This window comes from Zonotrichia albicollis, chromosome 3 (assembly GCF_047830755.1).
Source record: "Zonotrichia albicollis isolate bZonAlb1 chromosome 3, bZonAlb1.hap1, whole genome shotgun sequence".
NCBI lineage: Eukaryota > Metazoa > Chordata > Aves > Passeriformes > Passerellidae > Zonotrichia > Zonotrichia albicollis.
Genome location: NC_133821.1, coordinates 97,028,112 through 97,052,900, shown reverse-complemented (window position 1 = coordinate 97,052,900; position 24,789 = coordinate 97,028,112). Strand labels below are relative to the sequence as shown.

Here is a 24,789-nt window from a genome sequence, read left to right as displayed (position 1 = left end):
CATTGGCAGTATAAACAGAATAACCTAAGAATTTTCATGGCAAATTCTGCTATATATCAACTTTTTGAAGGTTTTCTGAGAAACTTCATTCTAAAATACGGAGCTGTGGAGTTATAAACATAGTGGATTACCTCCCATAATTATATTTAATTCAAACACTTTTGTATTATTACATCTCTCCAAAACTTAAAATAATATAGAATAATAGTTACACATAGCTAATGTGATTTTAATTGGAAGTAGATATTGCTAAGAATAGTCTACTATTAATAAAGTACAATTATGAATCGACTATCTGATGAGTGCTTCAATGAAGGTCACAAAGTAAATCCTTATAATTTTTGAACCATCCTCTCCTTTTTCAAAGGCTATTCAAGAATTTTCTTGAGAATGGAGTTAGCTTTTATATTTCATTGAGTCCAAGAATAATATCTAAAACTGGTAATGTTGTTTTCAATGTTTTGAACAAGTACACATAAGTAAATAAACATGGATGATTTTTAATAAGTTCTATTTAGGATTGAAATAGGAAATTGTAAAGAAAATATAAAGCTGAAAGAATTTGAAAGACTAGATTTTCAGCTCATAATGAATATTTGAATATGACTGTAGTCACAAGTTAGTCCTATGTTTTCATTTAATTCCCTGCACATTTCAAGTATTTCTATGCAAGTATGTTATATGACTTATTTTAAAACAATCAAAATTCTAGAGGCGATGTAGAATGCAAATAGGAATATTACCTCCGCAGGAATTTTTTAGAATCTACTATTTTGAGAAAGAGTTTTTTAGTTTGGTTGTTGTTTTTTTTTTGATCTGGGGACTCCTCCTCCACAGTTTTTCCTCCTCCAGTATTTCTCTTTAACCTACAGTGAGAGTATAATTCCATATGAAGCATAAATAAGTACACATTAATTCTAGAAAGTCATAGAATGAACATTTAACATTTTCATATTTTACTATATCAGTTTTATTTTCTCTGCAACTCAACTCCTGAAAAAAACCCTGTTCTGTTAACAAGTAAAATCACTTAGATTTATACTTTTGTTTGTCTCTTAATTGCCAATTTCCCCACTGTGCTCTGTTAAAGCACCAATTGGACTTCAGTGGTGCTAATATTTCAAGGCCAGTGTTTCTTAGAAGGGCACCTCAGTACAGGTCAAGGCAGTAATGTTGGGCATTCAGAGCTCTTTGTATTCTGACAGGAAATAAAAGAATTTGTTTCTTTTGTGGCTACATGGTCTCTTGCAGGGCTAGTAGGAGTACAGTACATCTCTCTGTGTGACTGAACGTAGAAACTGAGCAAGTTCCCACAGAAAGAATTTGCAGATTTACGTTGAGCAGTCACCTCTTCAGATCAAGAAAAAAGCAGAGAAGGAAATACTTTTCTCTGCAGATATTGCTAGTGTTTGATTATGAATTCTGAAGTTTCTGATTGTTTGGTCACCTAATATTTGAAGCAGCATCTGAAAAATAAATACCTTTGGTTCAGAAGGCAATCTAAAATTTGGAATAAAACATCATTTTGCTAAAGGGTTATGTTAATAAAGAAAACACAAAAATATCACCTGTATGGGAAAAAAACATTCAATGTGAAATGCTATGTTAGAACATCAGATACTTTCAATAAATGTAAAAAAAAAAAATTAAATAAGGAGAAATATATTAATAGGCATAGACTCATAGAATATGTTGAGTTATAAGGAACCCATTGGGATCATTGAATCCAACTCTTAGCCCTGCACACTTGCATTGTTTGTTTGTCCCTTGATTCTTTCTAGATAAAATGCTTTGTAGATGTAACTTTCAGGTATAATCAACTCTAAAAATGACATTAAGCTATTAAAAAGTTTCTGAAGGAAGGTTGTGAGGACAGTGAAGGGCATTGAGGGGGAGCTGTGTGAGGACGTGCTGAGGTCACTGGGTCTGTTCAGCCTGGAGGAGACTGAGGGGAGACCTCTCTCACTTACAGCTCCTTGTGAGGGGGAGAGGAGGGACAGACACTGATCTCTGTGGTGACAGTGACAGAACCAAGGGAATGGCCTGAAGTTGTGTCAGGGGACTTGTAGGTTGGATATCAGCAAAAAATTCTTCACCCAAAGGGTGTTTGGGCACTGGAATGCCTCCCCCGGGCAGTGGTCACAGCACCAAGCCTGACAGAGCTCAAGGAGCATTTGGAGAATTCTCTCAGTCACACAGTGTGACTCTTGGGATGTCCTGTGCAGAGCAAAGAGTAGGATTTGATGATCCTTTTGGGTCCCGCCCAAATAAGCATATTCTATGAGTCTGTGATATAATTACTTCTCTAGAGGAAAGACAGTTAGGAATTAGAGTGAAGACAATTAGTTTTCCTACTATAGATACTAACAGAAATATCAATTGACAATAAGAAGCTGTTCAGCACCTTGAGTCCAAATTTGAAATCCCAAACCTACATCAGCAGACTACAGCAGGGATAGAAGACATTAAGTGGACCTAGTGGTGTTTAATCCAGCCTTAAATTTTACATAAATTACAAATTAGAGTAATAGCTGAAACTGCTCTAAACTAACCATTACAGTATTCTGCAGAACCTTGATGCTCTTATATAAAAAGTCTTCATTACAGCATTAGAAAGTGAGACTTATTTAGGAACATTCCCTTCATCCCAGAAGAAATTCTAAGGAACAAGGTGCAACAGAGTGTCCTTAAGGCACTATTAAATTGTTTACCCACAATAAAAACTATGCCTCTACAACTTGCGTATCATATTTTAGAATAAATGGAGAAGTATTTCTATTTAGAAGATATTTCACCAGTGTAAATGCTATAAACATGCCTGAGTTTGGATCACTATGTAGGGAAAACTTTACTTCAGTAAGATATATTTAATTTGCTATCATTTGATCACCTACATTCTACACTGTATATTGTTTTGAAGTAAATTTATAGAAATTCGTAAATACTTTATCCAAGCTTCAGCCACTGATAAAAGCTTATTCAAATCGTAAATATTTCAAGATGATTCAAATGATTGAATAAGAATAGCTATATTTCTTGAAACATTTTCTTCCTTTTAACAATGTCTTTCTCTTGCCCTGTCCATTTGCAAGTTTTTTCTATGAATGTCTTTATTTTCATGGGAAGGATCTGGACAGTGTGCTCCTGCAAACCTAAATCTATGTCTAATCTAGGCAGTGCATAGGTTTCCTTTGTAGCCTTCAAGAGCACACAAGTGTTAAGGCAAATAATATAACTTTGTCATTTACTTTAGGATGTTTTTGTGTTAGACATTAAGAATGTAAAAGTTCATTTGCCCAAGTTAAGTGGTCTACTGGATTTGTATGCTATGGTCAGATTGATGACATAGATTTTTTTTTCCTTTGTTTCATTGTTATTTGGGTTTTGTTTTTTTATTTGTTTGGGTTTTGGTTTTGTTTTGTTTTTCAAGTCAGATACACAAACTCATATTAAAATAAATAATTGGTCAGTGCCTTAGAAAAATTTCCTTGTAGTCACAACAGAATTGTAAATATTGTTGAGGGCTACTATGTCATTTCCTGTTATTTCACAAGGGCTGCAGGTTTTTAAACTGGTTGCAGCAACCTGTGGTTAACAAAGCAGTAAAATATGCAACAGGTTACTGTGGAAAAGATGAGAATTAATCATTTAACTAATCCTTCATATGCATGTGCTAGAATCAATACCAAACATAATTATTTTCACTACCAACAGCAAGTCAAATCAAATAGTGTTTTGTTGCATTCCTAGTATGTACAACAGTAGGAAGAATAAATATCCCATTTATTTAATTACTTTTAATCTAATGAATGAAGGAATCAACTATACAAATTATTTCTTCTGGAAATGTGACTGTTTAATTCCACTGCATTTGTGACCACCAATCTTTTAAGCTGGGTCTTAAAACCTCATGTATTTATTCAGTGGTAGTTTAAATGTTTTCCTTAATATTCAAACAAATGAAAAAATAAAAAGTCTGGAAATAATTGCTTTTCTCCACATGCTGCTTGGTCTTCTCATTTAGAGTCAAGTTTGTTTTAGTAAAAACTGAATGTATGCTGAATATTGATATATAGGTTTAGGCCACCTTTTTAAATGCCTATAAGTATCTATCTATCTATCTATCTATCTATCTAATCTATCTCTCCAAATTAAGGGGTTAGAATTAGACTTTTCAGTAAAAATGTTCTTTTATGTAAACAATATTTTTATAGTGTCATCCAGCTCTACTAACCTGAATTAGGATATATGGCACAGGTCAGCATCACTCATTTTGTGAGCTTTTAGTTTACTGCTATACCAAGAGTATGGACTATGTATGAGAACATAATCTTACTTTTAACCAACATGTCCTTTTCTGAAGCCACTCTATCATGTCCTTTCAAGTGTTGAAGGCTCTTGGCAGCTGAAATAGAGAGCAATTGACTGTCTTTTGTAGTACTTCTCTATCATGAAGATATCTAATAATTTAAAATATAAAAATCACACTAGCAGAGAATAAAATATATCCTTCCAAGTAGCATATTATATTTCAGAGGTCCAGTTTAAGATCTTTCATGCAATTTGGATTTTAATGTAGCTCTTCAGTGCAAGTCTTTTCTGTTTCCCCATGTTAAGGCAGGTATGAATCATAAACATGCCATTTTTAATTTAGCAGGTCCTGATCCTGTCCATATATCTGTGCAACTTACTAGATGTTGACAAGAATGTGATCTCTCTGCAGTAACTCATTGAGATAAAGACATTTTCTAGGCTAGTGTCTGAAGCATGAAGTTTTGAAAGGGACAGCTTGGATTTTGATATACACCATCATCAAAATGGAAAGAGCAATTCACTCCAGCTTGATGTTTGTGATATAGTAAAGCATAATATGTTCTTGTTAGCTGCATAGTGTGGGAGGAATTGAAAAATGAAAGCTTGATGACTTTTGGTCCGACTGTCAAGACATTCTTGTGCTGTCCAGTTCTCAGCTTTCTAAAATGGACACTAATGGGCATTCACATTGTCAGATATGCCAGGAAGGATTTTCTTTCTGCCAGCAGTGGCAGTGATGTTTGGACAGAATTTGAGGTAATTGTAGGCATGGATATAATTATGTAAGTAAAGCATATTTGTCTTATGCCACAGCAGAGTCAAGAAAGTGTTTAGCAAACAGTAAGTGGAAGAAGGTCAGGGAGAGGGTTATCACTCTTGACATTGATGTGCTCTGTTTTGTACTGCATAGCAGAAGCTGAGCTCTGAAAAGTATGCACTTAAGAAATCCTTGCTCCTTTTTTGATTGCTTGGACTTGACATTTAACATGTTTTCCCTGTATTACTGACTGTTCACCTAAAACCTAGTTTAATAATGTATTTCCGAGTCTCTGAATATTTAAGATTCCAAGTTTGTCCTCAGATACCAGAATTTGTTTGCTTTCTCTCAAGCATTCTTTTGATGTTTGGACCTGTTCTAACTAAATTAATTTTCGAACTACACTGGGCAAGTATTATGGAATGGTTAGAATAACAGAGATTTGAGGATTCAAAGAATAGTGTTTGATTCTGCTTTCAACTTCCTCTTGCTTTTGGGGTAGTAACATTGCTTCTTAATATGAGGTATATCAAAAGAAGTCAAAATGTTTTATGACATTCTGATAAAATATTCTATAATTTGCATCATTTTTCAGACCAAAGAAGTAGTGTATACAAAATGTTTTGAAAAGTGTAAGAAGCTAGCAGGAAAAAAGTTTTTAACCTAATTATTAGAATCTGTTAAATATAAAAACACAGTATACCACAATTTCAGTTACATAGAAATTTAATTTGAAGGTTTTTGATTGATCATAGTCTGTTTAAATTCTATATGCTATTCAACCAATGATGGATATAACAAGCACATTATGAGTATTGCTATGCATCCACTGTTACAGCTGTTTCTGTAACTCAGAAAAAATATGTAAAAGTAACTTTATTCATACAGATCCAAGCCTGTCACTCTCAATATACAGGAATGCTGAGTTCCAAAATACAAATTTCTTGATGACAGGAAGTGAACCTCAAAGTTATATTCACAGAATTCAGCAAGTACATAGATATCTGTAAGCAATTTAGTCACTGCATCTTTGTTAGGTGCTTATTTATTTAAAAACAGTTATCTTGGAGCAGATCTTTTTAAATTTTATTTTCTATTCAAGAATAAGAAGGGTGAGAAAATGCAGAAATGAGCGTTGATTTTCTTCAGTTGCATCTGAACACTGGATTTGCAAATTAGTGAACAGCAGTCTGTATATGGTAATTTGAATTACTGAGATGAGGTATTACATTTCACTTCATGCTGAAACAGTTTGTGTGAATGCATATCACAGCTATTTAGTACCTATACTCAAACTTTCCAGATGCAAATACTTCTATGATATTGTGGAATACAGGCTGATTGACCAAAAGAATGATACTAGTTAACCTGCAGCAAAACCCAAACCATTGAAGTTAATGACAATATCTCCATGATTTTTTGGAACATTACAGTCCCACATAGTGACCACACATGAGATTCCTAGTGGCCATGGAAAGTCACCATAACATCATTTGAAAGTTGATTATATTGGAAGAATATAAAAATTTGTAAATTCTACGACAGAAATTTCTGAAAATCTTTAAAACACATTCATATATTTTCCTAAATTATAAATTCCGGAAGACAAAATAACTGCTTCATGGAGATCCCATTATTTGCAACTATTAAATTTTTCTTTATTTGAAAATTTGAAATTTTTTGTTTGATACTTCTTGCATAATTTGTTATGAAGCCTTTACTTCATACCTTGATGGTTTTTAATCAGAACTTGAATGGCTTGACAATACCTTCATTCCTGAAAAAAGTGAAATGTATTGAAACTCAAGGGCACAGGACTAACAAGGAACATTGAGGACCATAGAACTTAATTTCAGGAAAGAAAAAAAATGGCACAGCAATCACAATTTCTTGTCAAAGTATGAAAACTATTTCAGAATTCCTTGTGCTTTATCAGGAAAAATGTATTTACTCCAGCTAAAACTTGGAAAAGAGTGGAATTGTGTGAGATTTTTATTTGTGCATTTAATATTTGTAAGGCATTTATATTTGAGTGATGAAAAGTACATACATAATGGTTTATGCCATAAAGTTAAAACTATGTCTGTATGAAAATGTGTGATTAACATTACCTGTAAGAAAATTGTATTTCCCTAGAAAGGCTAGGGTCTCAGTGAATAATATCAGATATTGTTTCATGATGAACTAGCTGGAACAACAGACTAACATGTCACATATCAGAATACAGTCAGTATTGTCAAATAATGCAATTTCTGTACTAAACACACTCCAGTTGCACATGCTGTCACCAAACAGGTTAGATTTCATAGGAAGATATTGAGAGTAGTAGTCAGGGTTTTTTTTCCATGCAACTGAATTAAAGGATGCACAGGATCTCATTCAGCAAAGTATCATGTTTCTCTGCTCTTTACAGAATTTTGTGCTAATCAGTTCTCAAAATATCTTCTCACACATTATGGAAATTCCATTCTTGGCTTCTACAGATCATATTCTCATAAAACATAAAAAAAACAACATAATGATGTTTCAGGAGTAATTTTCTCAAATAAATATTTAATAATTAAAATTGTATTTAAGATTGATATTTGACTTCATAAAAGGTTTTTCACATGAAGCAAATGAGATTCTGTTGTCAGACCATGAACTTACAAATTGCTTCTTCTGGTCCTTGTGTTTGCAAGAAAAATCTTAAAAGCACAGAATTACTTAATCTACTCTCCCATTTGTCAACTGTCTTGTTCATTTGCAGTATTTTCACTTGGAAAAGTTGATATTAATTTTCAGTAGTGCTGACTAGCAAACTCCTTAGATAGCACACAAGACAAAACAATAACACACACTTGACAAAAAGCAGAATTTTATACTTTAGGTTGCCAAATTAGGTGAACAAATTTAGGAAATTACTAATAATGGAGAATCTTTGTTAAACTAATCTTTTGTTTTCTCACACCTGGCTTAAAAACAATTAAGAACAGACTATCCAGTGACACCTATGCAAAGACTGAGTTTTGGATTAAAGTACTAAATTTCAATGTCTAAATGTCTTTATAGTCCATGGAGTTGCCTAAAAATAAGGAACCACCAATAAATTCTGCTCATTTATTGTTGAAAAGAGAGTATATGCATAAAATGTATTCCATTTTTCTCTCTCCACTACCTTCACAAGGACAAAAAAGGACTAAAAAACCCCAGTAAAGCAAAATGAGCAAACAAATAAAACCTAGGATTTTTAACAAGCTAAAATCATAATACTGCTTTGGAGACTATAAAACTGTGTAGTGTGTCATAGCAATGTGACCTGGTAATTGGTCACAGTGTATAATCTTTGTGCTTCAGCCATACCACTCATATTCTGTAGAACAGTTGTGAAAATTTCTGTGTTTTAAGCAAAATTTCAGTTTATTGTTGAAATGAATTCTTAATGTTTTTTTAAATACCCATAATTCTGTGGAAATAATTCATTAAGGCAGAGAATATCAGTGAAGACCTGCTCTCCACTTATCTATGTTTTTTTCAATCTTTGCCTTTACTTTTTCCAGCTGTAGGTCTTGCTGCCTGTCCAGAACCAGTAATTCCTAGCAATGGGATCAAATCAGGAGATAGATATATGGTGAATGATGTTTTGTCATTTCATTGTGAGCCAGGATATACATTACAGGTATTTCTTTCTTTCTTTTTTGCTTTGAATAATACACTGTGGAATGATTGCCGGGAATAAAATGCCAAGAGACTGGTCAAAAACATATTCTAATGAAGAGTCTGTCGTGTGTACATAGAGATGATTTAGGTAGAGCCTATGTGAGTGCTCCCAAATTATAAAGCTACAAATGTGTGGCATTTCTGTCCCTCAGTAAATCTGGGCTGGGAAATTTTGTCTTAGATCATCAACATATCATTGAGCAGTAACAGCCATCAAAATGGACAGTGAAATAACATGGCGAAAATGTTTTCTCTAGAAAATTTTTATAGTACTACACTATAGAGTGCTATGTTTCTTCCTTTTGCGGGATTTATTTGTCTAGGCTGCTATATAATTGCTTCTCATATAATTGCCAAGACATGTTTGTTTAGTTCCTCATTGCTGTGATCCTGGTCGCTCCTTCTGAGCTGTTATGACTGAAATACATTTATGTAAACATCTGATTTATGGCTAAGCTTATGACAGTGATTTGATAGGAAATAAGTGAAAAAACTAAGCCTATACTAATGGTTTCCTATGGAGATGGGAAATGATCTCCATATAACACAATTAATTTAATATAAAAGCCAGCCATCTAATCTCAATCAGCTGTTTAGATTTTTATTGTGACACTAGAGATAATCAGCCTTACTCCTCCAAGTACTGATTCATACTAAGGTTTCATGTTAGAACAGGAACTTTACTCTTAAAGTATCATTCTTCATCAGTAATATCAAAAGGTTAACACAGGTATCAAACTTGAAACTGCTTAGATTTGTTGGGATGACCTCTACTTGTATTGCCCATCATATTGCAGACTCTTTTATCCCTACCTTTTTCAACTTTTACAAATATCCAAATCTTGCACATTGAAAAAGGGCATCATTATTTGTTTTTTTATTACATGGATTAGAAATGGATACATGCTCAAGAGACAGCATCATCAAATATTCTGTCTATACTTAAAATAGTACTGGTGAAACACTGATGTGGAGTGATAACAGTAGGATAGGAATACTTCAGAAGTGATTGGAATAAGTACTGGAAAACTTCTGAAGATACACATTGTTAGCCCTGGCTTGATGTTTTGGATCTACTCTTACTTACAAAAACAATCAGAATGCAAGTTCATAAATACGGTATTATTATAAAATAATGATACATTTTTGAAGAAGAGAGCTGCACACAACAAAACTCTCATCTGTATTAAAGCTAAATTTCAATACACTGTGTATATCACTAACACAAAACCATATAATGTCTTTTGTCTGTGGGCAGCTCTTATCTGTAGCCCTCTCATATGACTAACTGGACTTTTTCTATATATTTACAGGGATTCTATTATGAAATACTTTCTTAAAATTTCATAGCATGTTGTTCCTTAACTGTATATATTCCAACTATAAACCTCTTTTTCAATACATCTAAAATTTTAATACTAGCTGTGGAAGCTGACATATGTAAAACCTAGTTTTATGAGCTTGTTCAAAGTGTAAAACAAAGATCTTCAATATCCAAATTCAGTAGAAAATAGTTTGAATATTTTCAAAATATTGATAAAAATTGCTATGCTGTATGGACTCTGCTGTAAGAAAGTGCATATGTATCTATACATATAGCATGTTAGTCAGACAGGACAAGTAAAATAGGATCCAAATTAAAGAGAAATAATAATGAAAATAGTGTTCAATGAGGCACAGTATGTTTTCTATTCAACAAATACAGACCAGCATAACTTTTAATAATATTTTTTTTCTCTTTAGCTGTGAATTTATCCTCAATCTTTAGAGAACATATTCACAGCTAGCAATAACAATCAGCTGTGGATTAGTTTATAATTGAGACTTACCAGAAAAGTCATAGAGCTCAAACTACTACCTGGAGATGCATGAGAAACATAATTGCTAGCTGTAGGATTAAGTGTCTCCCCACAGGAGGGAACTTTAAAAGACTGAAATCAGAGTGTGCTCTTGTTGGAAAGAGGCTTGAAGCTAGAGGAATCATTTAATTGTATTTTTCAAAAGATCCTTTATAGGCTATTTAATGTTTTTCCTGACTGTGCTACTTAAATTCCATCTTCCCCCTTAACTCACATCAGAGACATGCAATCACAGAAAACTAGAAAAAGAGAATAAAATAAAATAATGCAGTCTTGGAAGACTAGAAAGAGGAAGTGAAACAGGGAATATTGCATTAATTAAATTATTCAAAACTTCATCCATTTTGCAAGTAACTAAGATGACACAGTAAGTGCATGCACTTATTTTCCTTTAGAAATGTAGCTTTTAAGAAAAATATTTTTATTGAATTACCAATTTGGAGTGTTTTTAGAAGAAAAAGACTAATGTATTTTTCATTATTTTAGTGAAAACTGATCCCTTTTTCCTTCCAAGTAATTTTCTGTATGTGTTTCAGTTTGGCTTTCAGAACGTGATTGCCCAAATATACTTAACTAAATGATTAATTAGAGGAGTTTTATTCCATGCAGTTCTATATGAACTTTATTTAAGGTAGAGTGTAAACATTACAAATGGTGTGGAAGAAATGTCATCAAATGGATTTTCTTTTACTGCAGTTTACCTATTCATTCTTTTTCTTATTTCTATGAGATTATGATTGCTATGGACAAATAATATTTAAATAAATCTTCACATTACATTGATAAAATGTTCTGCCTTACAAAATTTTATACTCATAATACACCTGATCAAAATAAGCTCAGGATATTAAGTGACTAGCACGAGTTTTTATATTCAAATGATCAAAACAGAAATTAAACCCTGTTCTCAGTCCTGTGTCTCAATCTTTGTATCAGTTGCTCTCACTCCTGCCAGTTTATTCAGCTTTTGAGCTTCAGCAGCAGAATGCATAACCTGAGTATCTCAAAGGACAGAATTGACAAAAACAAGACTTTTTCTGCTACTAATAGTTTGAACTGTTCCTAGGGAAAACAAAGATGGGAGCATTTTGATCCTAGGCATTCCCCCTGAGGTATGTGGGACTAGACTGTGCAAGCTACAGCCATGCCTTGATTTACTTCCTGCCATCACATAAGTCTGCTTGGTTCCTGTGATTTTTTTTTTTTTAGACAGAGTAAATGAAATGTGACAGCTATATAAAGAGGCACTTGTATTTCTACAGCTGTCTGCCAAGATGTTGCATGAATGCAGTGGGTCGTGTTGTGAGGCCATGTGAGGGGTCAAGGCCTGCTGCTATTTGTTGATGGCAGTCTTGGCATGGTCCACATTGAACATCTGTAGTAAGTAGATGAGGAACAAATTCCTCTCCGTGTCTGTAGTAATCACGCAGAGCAATGGTTGATTCACTACAGGTTGCAGCATAAAACTCAACCACTATGCTTGCACTGCAGATGGAACACACTGGAATTGAAACAGGCAGTGAACTAATCAGATGAGAGCACGTAGTTGCTTCTACTTTTAAGAAATTTTCAAGATACCAGAGGAAAGATGTTTTAGAACATTTATCCAAGAGAAAAATAAGAACATAAAACCTTAACTATTTGAAAATAGATTTTTATTTAAGCAATTATTATGTAGTTGGCTGAAATAAGAACATATATTAATTAGATTATCAAGGAGGTCCTGTGTAGCTCTGTCTCTCAGGAAAGTCCCATAAATGAGTATCTGTAATCTGATATTTTGCCCTTTCCAAACAGGGCCGTTCTCATATTTCTTGTATGCCAGGAACAGTTCGACGCTGGAACTATCCATCTCCTCTCTGCATTGGTATGGAAACCCGTTTTCAGTTTTCTGACCATCAGTCACAAGAAACTCCTGACCTTGTCATGCCCATTGTTCCTCAACTTAATTCTGCTTCATTCAAAACTTTTTTGAATTTCCATTTGTATCTATGAAATACGGGAAAAAAAAGATAATGTTTTGTCTATAAATGGTTAAATGCTATTTTTAAAAAATATTGTGAGAGTGGGCAAAGGAGGAAACCCATATGTTAACCATTGTTTCGCTTTTCCTGAATAATCTGCTTTGAATCAGACTGAATCTTCCTCATGGCATTAAGAGATTCCTTTTGCAGCATGCTCAAATTGGAAAACTTAGGCAGTTCATGCAGAGCACCTAGAAGATTTTCTAAAGAAGCAGGCAGTGGAGAGCAGCTTGAAGCCAAGCCTTCAGGAGTGGTGGAACGAAAAGAAATTTCAGGGATCCAGAAAAGACTGGCTCTTTTCCTCTGAGAAAGTTGTTAAATTATGCTGAGTTGAAAAGTAAAGCTAAATAGCATTTTCCTCTTAGTTCATTTAGACCTTAGCCAAACAGATTTGAGTTTTCTGTGTATAGAAAATAATCATCTGCAGTTCTTTTTCTTGATTAAACAAAAGTTAAGAGAGTCGAGATTCTGCAGTATTTTGGTATGCTTATTTCAAGAAAAAACAGGAAGTGAGGAGTGAGAAGCATATGTCCTTCATAATGTACTGTCACTTTAGCTTTGAAATACATTCTTCAGTGAATGCTTTTAATTTGAATAATCATCGAAAGCTGTTCCTCTTAGTTTCATATCTAAGAGGAATTCAGAATATTGGTATGACACTGTACAACACTAATGTGGAAGAGATTCCTTGTCAAGTTGAGCCCATGCATTATTTTGTATTGCCAACTTCTACAGAAGGATTCAAGTTTGATTGATACGAAGGTAGTGCATTTCTTTCCAATCAGTTTTAGAAATGGAAAATGTATTCAAGGATGGGTGGTTTGGGTTTTGGACACTTCTGTTGCTTCTTTTCTTTTCATGATAATCTTATGTTTCACTTTGCATAATAAATATAGTTCTTTCTTGAAAACATTGAGCTTAAAACATAACTCTCCTTCTCTCACCTCTAACACTAAAAATATTGATTTTTATAGAATGCAAGCCAAAATCAGTGTGATTATTACAACAGACAGTATCACAGTATCACAACTGTGTTATCAGATCATGTGTCAATGTAATGCCTGACTGGAGACTCACAGGCCTTATCCTCAAATAATAAATATAAAATTGCAATATTCTTATTTGATTTCTTGAAGTTATTCTTGCTTCATATTAGTGTCCTAGCATATGTGTAAACTTAGCCACTTTATTGCAGGATGCTTCATGTATTTATGTCTTAGCTTTTTATCATTCTAAATGATGCAAATGCGTTTTCAATTTCCAAATATATGAATTTGCTGAATAGAAGCATAACAATAGAAAGCAAAGAATTATTCTGTTATGCAGCAAGTCTATTTTCTTTCTGAATTAAAGTAAAAATTGTGATAAGGTTTGTTTTCCTTGCTTGTTTTTAAATGCAAGTGTTATATTGGTTATATTAATATATTTTTTGCTGCATCATGATTTGGGATCATAATTCAGTTTAATTCCAAATTCGTTTATCTGATTGTGAAACATATCTCAACATAGCACCAGACCTGGTCTATATGTGCAACTACACACTCGTAGTTATATTACACTGAACATATCACCTTAAGTAAAGATTTTGCTCTAAATTGCATCCTTTTTTTTTTCCTCCTTCATGAGGAGTGTTTTGACTATGATAAATTTTACTGCTTTTGGGTCATGGGAACTAAATGAAAACTCCATTTTGAATTAAGCATATTTCAAATACTGAGAAATAATATTAATAAAAAATATTGTGATTTTCTTTTTGTTTTTAATAGCTAAATGTGGTGGAACACTGACAAATATGGCTGGGGTGATCCTGAGCCCAGGTTTTCCTGGAAATTACCCTAGTAACTTAGATTGTACATGGAAAATTTTATTGCCTATTGGATATGGTAAGTAAACTTACATTGGATGATCAATTATTTGAAATCATGAGATTTAAATATATATATATATATATATAATATTAATATAAATATTTTACTTCCAATATGAAGTAGATTTTATCCAGTGGATGTATTGTGAACCTTTACATAATTATTTGCTATATTTGAAATGAAAATGGTTGGCAATTTTAAAATGTGTCTTTGCCAGAGCAACTTGTTATTAACTCAGCCTGTCTCAAAAACTGATTTCAAAGTAAATGAGATCTCTGGAATGAAGATATATCAGATGAAATAAATATTTTGACTTCTAAATTAAATAACGGTCTTTCGTTCTCCAAGTGACTTTTAAAATAGTTTTTTATATTCTATAAAAATAGAAAAAACCTGACTTCTAGAACTATGAATTTGGTTAAAAGCACTCTCAAACTGTATTCCAAATCCTAGATTATAGTTACCAACTAAGAATAGTTTAACACACTAAAACTATTGTAATACATAAATATATTCTCAAATAACTAATGACTATCCTGAAAAGGTAATCATTGATAATAAGGAATCTATAAGTTCATGTACAAAACACAATCTTCTATCATTATCAGAACTGAAAGAGGAATAAGTTTTCTTGCTGTGAAACTTCATGTCCCATACTGTAAATTCAATGCCAATGCTCAATAAGAAAAATAATTTTAAAAAATCATTACTAAATTTACTCTCCCTGTTCGAGGAAATGAGTTTATTTTCCATATTCTCCTTTTGAAATCATAAGAGGGATTTTTGTAGTGAGATGTACTACTTTCATAGTATTTTACTAAGTTAATCTGTAAAAAATACTTTGCTGCTGTTTAGAATAGTGCTCTTTATCAGTGAACACCTGGTAAAACTGATCCATCATAATTATGGATAGCCTTAGTAGCCTTAGATATCCTTGCAGATGTAGGAGAACCACAGGCAGTACACCCTTCACTAGTATGGACATTCTCCGGCTACATTTGTGGGAAATATAAATTATAAGCAATGTCATCCTAATTAGGTAATTACAATGCTGCCTTTGAAAAATAGTCCTTCACATGTCTCAGAGTTACTCTTTTTCTGTAAGCTTTTCCATGTAGAAAATGTTTCATTAATTAATTGCACAGGAGCATCTTTTATCCTGTTATTACTTCTCTCACATTTCTGAAGGCCTCTGGTGATGTTAATTCTATAAATAGAAAAGACAATAGTTTTTTTTTAGTATGGGTTTTAACACATACAAGGTATTTATAGCACAGATCTATCATTGCCTTTAAAAATACTACAAAGAATGTTTTTTACCACCAAATTCCATCAGTGATATTTTTCCCCAAGTATTTGTCACAGAATTCACATATAATATCTTTATATCTGGTTTAAAAATTGTACTTGATGTGATCTTTCCCAAACTACTTCCACTTGGATATTATTTTAATTAGAAGTATAAGCTTGTCTACTGAAAAGCTATTTGTTTACATATATCCTATTGTTTCAAAAAAAACCTGTGTGCTTAAACAAATAACAATAAAATTGTGGGAGCTAAATGTGCCCCAAATACAGTGCTCTCTTCATGACATGAAAATATATGTCATGTAAAAGAAGACACTACTAAAATCCAAATATTTTAAAATAGAAAATATATATTTTTCAAGTGAGTTGTTGTGATTTTAAAATGATCTTTTGTCGCTGTGAATTAATAACCATTTATAAAAACAATTACCTCAGCTTGGAATTTTCATTATTCAGAGTACATTCAAGTGAGAGAGGAAGTGCTGTTGAGATTCAAGCAGAAAGTAATATATTTATAGTTTGACCAGATAATTATTTATTCTCTGTAGTTATCAGGTTTATTCCATGTAATTTTATATAAGAAATTGCTTAGTGTAGAAAAATTCTTCTGTGACATGTCAAATTGACATTTAAAAATTGTATAAACTTGGATTTAAGGCTTGAGGGGACACATACAGTGTGTTCTCTAATTAAAATTAGCACATTTGAAGCTGCTTTAGGAAGTGTTTTTTTTTTTTAATTATCTTTAGATCTACTTTTACACTTTTAAAACACAAACCTGTTCTATACTGAATATATACAACTATACATAAAAATTCCTTCTCAGAAATTAAATTAGAATTCAATTTTAAAGGTTCTCCATGGCTCATCAGAGAATAATTCATAACAGTAGATTACTTTTATTCAAATACATAAACAATGTTTGGGCTCTATGCAAGTATGTCGGATTTGATTACCTGCTTGTCACTTTCGCAATTTAGATATAATATTAAGTAGCTGCTCAATTCTTTATCAATTCTATGGTGCTGACATCCAGTCTCTGTTGGGAATCGCTAGCTCCTGATATTGAAGTCAAGATGTTTCCGGGCTGCTTGATGCCCTAACTCATCTCAGATCCTGAGGGCATTGCAAAATTAGTGACTCCATTCAAGTTAGACTAGCCATCTCAAACTTCATACAGAGATGGCTGATATTATGACTCTGATATGTTTGCTGTGTACCTCTCTATTGATGGTGCTGTGTAAAGTGTTGTTATTCAGCAGCTGAAATATTTCTTTTCATAATTCTCACTTTGCGCAGGTCAGAGAAGGCACTAGAATAAAATATCCCATACTTTAACAAGTGTTCCATAAAACCCACTTTATTTGGTAGCTTATTTAATTTCACGTGTAGAAAAAAACCCTCTTTTTTATACCATTGATTCAATCTTAAACCAAAGAGGTGAAGAAATCAGCTATAAACAAGACTGAGTACATTACCCCGGTAATCTATTACTCTGGTAATTAATCTATAATGTTCTCTTGTGCAATGAAGAATACGTCTCTACTGCTAAGTAAGAATGTCAAGCACAGTTAAGGCATTGACTGTTTTCACACTCCTTTGCTGGCTCATTCAGTAATTCTGTTTTATTATGTTACAGCTGCTTCTTCATAGTCTACCAAGCAAAGTTAGGCCCAAAAAGTGCAGTTGCAAGTTACTTGGCGCTAGGTCTCCAAACCAGGGATTCATCCCTCATTTTTGTTTTGATATGATACAAACACATGGTTTAAGACTGGATTTCTTGTCCTTAGTCCAGAGGAAGTAGTGCCAAAACTGCAAAACAGCTCTTCCCATGAGAGTTTGCTTTTACTTCCAACTGTTCCGCATGTTTTGAATACTGAAAAGCCTTGTTCAAGCACCGATTCCTGGAGAGGGTCTGTGGTAAATTGTCTGAAGTTCCTGTTTCCAATCTGGAGTTCAGTGCATCTTATAAGGCTGTATATGAGGTAAAATGGCTCCAAAGACATGCTGGGCCAAGTTAGAGGGAAAAGGAGACAAATAAAGGTGGCCCAGAGCAGGAAAAATGAGGTAGAGTAGATAACTGGAACTAGGTAGGTAAACTTCCTCAGAAAATTTTCTCTGTACATAACCTAGCTGATCCTGAGCCTCTGGGAGAGGCCTTGTGCAGCTACAGGGATGCACTTGGGATGGCAGAGTCTCAGCCATACCATGGTACAGCAGGATTTGTGATTTGCCCCTCCCATGAGTCTTTCTGTTGATTGGTTTAGAAATATGAAAAATCCCTATGTTGACTTTTTGACTTTATGGCTTACATTAATTTGTCCCTTCATGTGTGATTATAATATTTATGGGTAACCAAAAAAATTAGAAACTCCAACTCTTTTAATTCTTAGCAGCTATTTCTTTAACTCAAGCATCCCACTTTAAATAGTAACTGAAGAATAAATATAGTAACAACTATTATAATTTTATTTTTATTTGCATGCTTTACTATTAAGCAACATGAGTTATAAAGCTTTTCTTCCTTTCTCAATGCTACAGGTGCACACATTCAGTTTCTGAATTTCTCCACCGAAGCAAATCATGATTTCCTTGAAATTCAGAATGGGCCTCACCACACCAGTTCTATGATTGGCCAGTTTAGTGGAATGGAACTCCCATCTCCCTTGCTAAGTACCACTCATGAAACACTTGTCCATTTTTATAGTGATCATTCGGAAAACAGGCAAGGATTTAAGCTGACTTACCAAGGTAAGGATGAATTAGCACAATGGTTTTTATATGTTTTGTATATATTACATAGCATTTTAAAATCTGTAGATTGTTTAATAAATAGGTTGGAATTTTTAAAATTTAAATTATCTTGAGTTGGAATCTTTGTTCTATTGATGTAAAAGCCTGAGAAGAAAGTGATGTTATTTGCCAAAGGTCACACACGATAAGATGACAACCCTTTCCATTCTACTAAGTTATACTGTTACCAATTCATGCTTCTAGTATTCACTGTCTTGTTTTCCCATTTATATAATCTTTCTATGACTAATGTAACAGTAATTAATTTTAAATATTCAGGTGAAAAGTTTTATAATTCACTATTTTATGTATTTGCACTCTAGACTCCAGTGAAAATTACCAGGAAATGAAAAAGCATCAGATAATACATTTTATATCCATTTTCAAACACATATAATCAGCATTTGAAAATGTGAACTTTTTTGTGGTCATTTACTGTTTTGCTTTATCTTCATTGTTTGTTGCTTGTTTTTTTCCCACTAGTGACAAAACATCATTAGTTTGTGCATATTTTTGGACTGTTAAAATAGTCTTACAGTCAAAAGTTGAGCACTATTACAGGAGCTGAACAGTTTAACATAATGGAATGGCTGGTTTAATTTTTGGATATCTGTGAGGGAGTTAATGCTACCTTATTCTAGGATTTTAATTTGGGTAACTTAATTATGTGTTGGGTGCTTACAGTATTGGGCAGTTAAACACCACATAACCACTTGCTCACCTCCTACCCACCCCAGTGGGATTGGGGAAGAAGAAAGGAATACTAAAAGCAAGAGATCTTGGAGACCAAGATAAAAAACATTGTTTAACTGGTGAAGGATAAGGTGAAGAAGAGAGGAAGAAAATAAAAGTGATGCAAAGGCAACAATTCTCCACCTCCCACAGGCAGACTGATGCCCTGCCAAAGATGCCTTATGTCTCTAGTCCCACTCTTTTCTCTTTAGTTGCTGAACATGATTTTATGTGGTATGGACAATCTCTTGTTAGTTCAGGTCATCTCCCTTGTCGTGTCCTCACCCACCCTATTGTACATTCCCAATTTATTTACTGGCAGAGCATAGTGGGGAACAGAGATGGCCTTGATGCTATTCAGCAAAAGCCAGAACATTCCTGTGTTATCAGTATTCTTTTGGCCACAAACCAAAGATACAGCACCACATGAGGTTCTATGAAGACAGTGAACTCTGTAACTTCCAGGTCCAGTATAGCATTTATTTACATACACACACACATATAGATTTATACCTCGATCATATCTATGGAGTCAATGGACAGCAAGGAAGATTCTGAACACCTGAATTAGTCTGATGCTCATAAAGTATGCCCACAAAGTAAATCATGACTCTCTGCCATCTGTAGAATTTTTTCTGTTACATAGTCTTACAAGTATGGAATATTTTCAAATCACACCCACCTAGTCTTAGTTTCCTTCTGAGCAGTTAAAAATAATTGTGATTGTCAAGTTATAGAAATGACATAAAAGTACAATACAAAGCCATGTAATATATTTTCCAGTACTCTTTGTTCTGGTTCTATTTAGTGTATTTTTCCTTGCCACAACAAGCTCTTCCTTACTTTTCTGCCCTGAAACTTGTAGTTAAACATACGTTGTTTGTAGACTGTACATGTTCTTCCAGAGGCAGTGTTGCAGCTTACACAACAAGTGCATAGTTTTATTACTCTTTTCTTCTATTCTTCCCTTTCTCGCTTAGTCCAGTAGGATTGTTTGGTCTCCTCTGAAATAAATGGGAATGTGATGAAGACATGATATAATAGGAACTGCTATTTTTTTTTGTTCATTCTAACCATCTCTTGTTAAAATCAGTTGCTTTGTGGATAATTTGCATGCTTTTTACTTCTCCCACTTGCTACTTGTCACCTGTCAACAAAACTATGATCATGAGTGCCTCAATGACAGTGTAAAATTTTATCCTATTATGTAAACATTGGAAAAGCAATTCACTTAAATCCAGAGCAAGGTATTATGGAATATTGCATTTTTGCATTACGTGGGCCTTATAATAAAATATTTTTTAAATTATGAAGATTGTGTTAGCAGTTTTCTCAAAATAAAGAAAATGTCAAAAAAGTATTGTTCATTGAAATTCAGAAACTTGTAGTAGTATTTTCCAAGTACTTATAGAAAAAATCCAGAAAAAGTATTAAATTCTCAGCAATAGTAATAATTTGATAAGACTTTTCATTGCTAAGTTATGAGTCTAATAGTTATAGTAGTAGAACAAAAAAAAAACCAAGAAAGAGATACAGTTAAATTAAGTGATATTTCTGCCATTCTAATTTCAGATAAAAAAATATAGGTAGCAATTATCTCATTTCACAAAAAGTGTAGGTGTGGTTATATTTGCACTACCAAATGCATATGAATTCATCCAGTTGTATGCTTCCCATCAGTAAAATGCAAAACAATTTCTTCTGTAAAGACAACTCATGCATTTTATTTTTATGTATTACTCCTTACCTATAGAGACAGTATTTTAGTGTATGTACATGTGTCTGTATGAATATATATGTTTATATTAAAAATGTATGGGTTTAAAACATTTTAAAAAACCTGAAAATATAATCCACTTCAATTAAAAAAAAAAAAATCAACTGCTGAAAAAAGAAAAGAGTTATTCTGAAAGACATTTATGATTTTGGGGTTTTTTTTCCTAATGTGGAAAGTTGGTAAGTTGGTTGTGTTTGATTTTTAAGTGATTAGGAGATAACAGCTAAGCTTACTCTATTGAATTTTTAATTTACTTGTGTTCTGTTTTCTACAAACAGATATGGGACTTTTCTTCTTTAAAAATTAATTGTCTTGCATGTGCTTACTTTTCTTCATGAAGCAGCAACTCTGTTGCCTCTGAGATCACAGATTACACTAGTTATTTCTACTGAGAAGATCTAGCAATTCTATGGTCATCATATATTATAACTTCATATCATTAAACTAAAATAACTTGCTCAGCATTATTTAGAACATATAGGGAATTATTGAACACCCAATTAGATATCCATAATCTATGAACTTTGGAAAGTATTGTTTCAGTGTATTCCCTATTCTTCTCCTCCCTTCTGTAAGAAAATGCCAGTGGTTCACAAATGAGCAATTTTATTGCTTGCTTTATTTTGTATCATACAAAGCGTATGTTGCTTTTCATAACTGACTTTCTTTTTCCTGTTCCACATTTGTTGCCCTTGATACTTAGCTATCTTTTCTGAAGGATTATCTCTGGATTTTCCTACTCTTTCTAGTATTATATTTCTCAATTACTCTCTCTTCCTCTTAGACTATCTGCAAAAAACTTGAATTGAAAAATAATTCTTCATTACTCCAATGTTATTCTTTTCCTTCTCCTTTCTTCCCTATTAAAAGTGTTGTTTTCCTTTCAGTAAATCAAATGTCATACAAATCATAGCCTGATTTCTTTGGATGATGGAATTTAGCATTGTTTTATTGTCTGGCTGTCACCCTTCTGAGTATACATTTGTTATGTAAGTTTGATACCATTGGCCAATTTCAGTCAAATCACACAGTTCTGAAATAAAGCCCTTTTTGAGAAGAAAGATGCAGCATTAATCCATAGATACCAATTCAGTTTGGCTTGCTGTCTACCAAGTCAGAATATTCTTTGTCTCAACTCAATTTAATATGCAATGTCTTCCCTAACTGCTATTCATGGTATATAAATGTGGGAGCGAAATAAAATGTGAGAGATTGGTGTGGGTGTCACATTCAAAATCTTCTTATGGGCAAAAGGAGTACTGTTATATATGGAAAACTAAGAGTTTATTTTTAGTCCAGTTGATGCTCACACAGTTAGGTTGTCCACTTTTGTCATTTCTATAAATAAATTTGCACAGCAAAGCAAATGGAGCTGAGCTCCTGACATCTTTATACATTTAACCAGGTGTTTTTGTTCAGACTGCTTCTAATTTATCTCATTTTAGGATGTCCTAATATACTATAATTGGGGGAAAAAAGTAAAAAGTTTTATAAACAAAAAAAAGCATTACTTTTCTAATAGTGAAATTAATTTAATTTACCCTTAAAAAAAGAAGAGTAGAAAAAAATAATCCATAGTTACAGTCACATTTGCCAAATCCATTCTTCTTCATGAATTTGTTGCATATTAGTGAATGTGTTACATATCAGGAGTGCCCACAAACTTGCATAGCTTAATTCTAATCTAATGCGTTGTATTTAAATTACACTAAAAGGGATTTATGATTAAATTCCGGGTTTTTACCATATGGTACTATACTCAGTTCAATTCAAGGACTGATTTTTTTAAGTGGAAATAATTGCCTTTTCTGCTAACCAGAATACAATAGGCAGTGGCACTGAGGTAGCGCACTATTTTTGCTAGGTAAATACCTTTTTTGTAGATACCAATCTAAAAATAGAGAGAGGTGGGTGAATATGTTTATTTAATCAAGCTTGCATGCTATAAAAAAAAGAAGTTTTCTAGAGATCTTAGCATTTTTTGAAGGATTAGGTTTTTTGATAATCCCTCATCTCAAGGGAAAGCAAAGAATATGAACATTGTAGAGTGAATTATGAAACTAATAATGCTATTTCTCAGCTTTTCTACTGATTTTCTGAAGGCAGAAAAATGGTTATGAGATTGAATCTTAATATAGCTTGGGATTGTACTCTGAACCCATTATTTTTGTGAAGAAGAAAAGTGAATGCACACTGAGAACTGTAAAATATTTTCTATCCATATATGTAGGGATCTAGTGCTGGTCCTTGAGCCCATGAATTCTCACAGCACAGGATTTGAAAATATAACCTAAATCACTTAGGTACTGTGTATTTCTGAATGCATTAAAAAAGCTTTGTCTCCTTAGCAGAACCCAGGGGAAATTACAGCTCTCAGTACCATTGCTGATCAGATTCTTATTGGTTTATGCTCTGGTATTTTCATGTTCTCTTTTCCCTTCAGCTTTGCAATTGCAATGCATTGGGAATGGTGGGCATTCCATTGAATTAAAGATGGATTGCTAAATTTCTGTGTGTTGTGGAACCTTTTGTTTCACTTGCAGCAAAAAGGAAGTTCACAGGGATTGCCTGTTGAATTACTGAAAAAAATTAGAATTTTTTTTCAGGATAATGAAAGGACATTCAAAGTCCTGATTCTTTAAAGAGCAACATTTAAGTTTAATTACATTTTTCTACTGTTGAAATAAGTGTTGTAGTGTTTAGTTAGAAAAAAATAAGTATTGAGAATGACTGCTTTTTGTTATGAGTGTTGCAGTTTTGCCACCTGTGTAAAACAGCAGAGAGGAAACAACCACAAATACTTAAAAGAGCATTTCTATATATCATTTGACTGGTGATCTTGAGATTCTGAGACCCCCATACATGTCAAATCTCGATGCCTGAGATATAAACAGTCTCTGTACAATAGACCTGAGAAGAACAGTCACAGAAGTCTGATTGGCAAGCTGTTATGCCAGGTCAGAAGAAATAAATAGCTTTTATGGCCTTTGAGGGATTCATAACAGAATTCAGTGCACAGAAGAACACAGTCTAATGGTTCATAAGGCATATTTGTGGGTTTTAATTCCTGTCTATATTAATGTTACCTCAGCTTTTAATATTTATGGAACATCTTTTTTTTTTTTTTCCCACATAACTTTCCCTTTAGGACTAGAGCTTCTTTAAGGGAATCAGAATAAATTTTTGACTTGTATTATTTTTTCTGTGGAAGTCCTAGTTCCTATTATTGGAACTGTAAGACTATTTTCAGTCTGCTCTGAATTTCAATATAAGATAAAGATGAACATCAAATAAGAATCTTACTCTCATGTATTTGAGAGTTTGAGGAATATGTTCCAGAAAATACACAGAAAAATGTCCTAATTGCCATCCCTTTCTTCCCCAAACACTCATGCACACACAAAACGTGATTTAAACATGTTAAATCTGATGGCCTTTAACTGGAAAAAAAAAAAATGATGGAGCTTCTGAGTCTTATGAATCATGGAATGAAAAAGGGATTGTTGAAAAGTTACTGTATTTTTAAAATGGTTTCAAATTATGTCCTAAGGCAGGAATGCTAAAGGAAAGAAAACACAATTTTTTGAGGGCCTTGTAACAAATTATTTTCTAAATCATTAATTATGTTTCGTGATTCTAGCCCTGAGTCACGGCATCT

The 24,789-nt window shown here is 33.2% G+C and overlaps 1 protein-coding gene across 2 annotated transcripts in view; it reads left to right on the top strand.

The window, feature by feature from the left end:
- Positions 1-24,789, top strand: part of CSMD1 (CUB and Sushi multiple domains 1) — a 1,059,975-nt gene that overhangs the window by 919,114 nt on the left and 116,072 nt on the right. For both annotated transcript variants that reach the window (XM_074538179.1, XM_074538178.1), the window contains exons 38-41: positions 8,611-8,729; positions 12,427-12,496; positions 14,420-14,536; positions 18,371-18,580. In XM_074538179.1, coding sequence (XP_074394280.1) covers positions 8,611-8,729; positions 12,427-12,496; positions 14,420-14,536; positions 18,371-18,580 — 516 coding nt within the window. The remainder of the gene's footprint in view (positions 1-8,610; positions 8,730-12,426; positions 12,497-14,419; positions 14,537-18,370; positions 18,581-24,789) is intronic.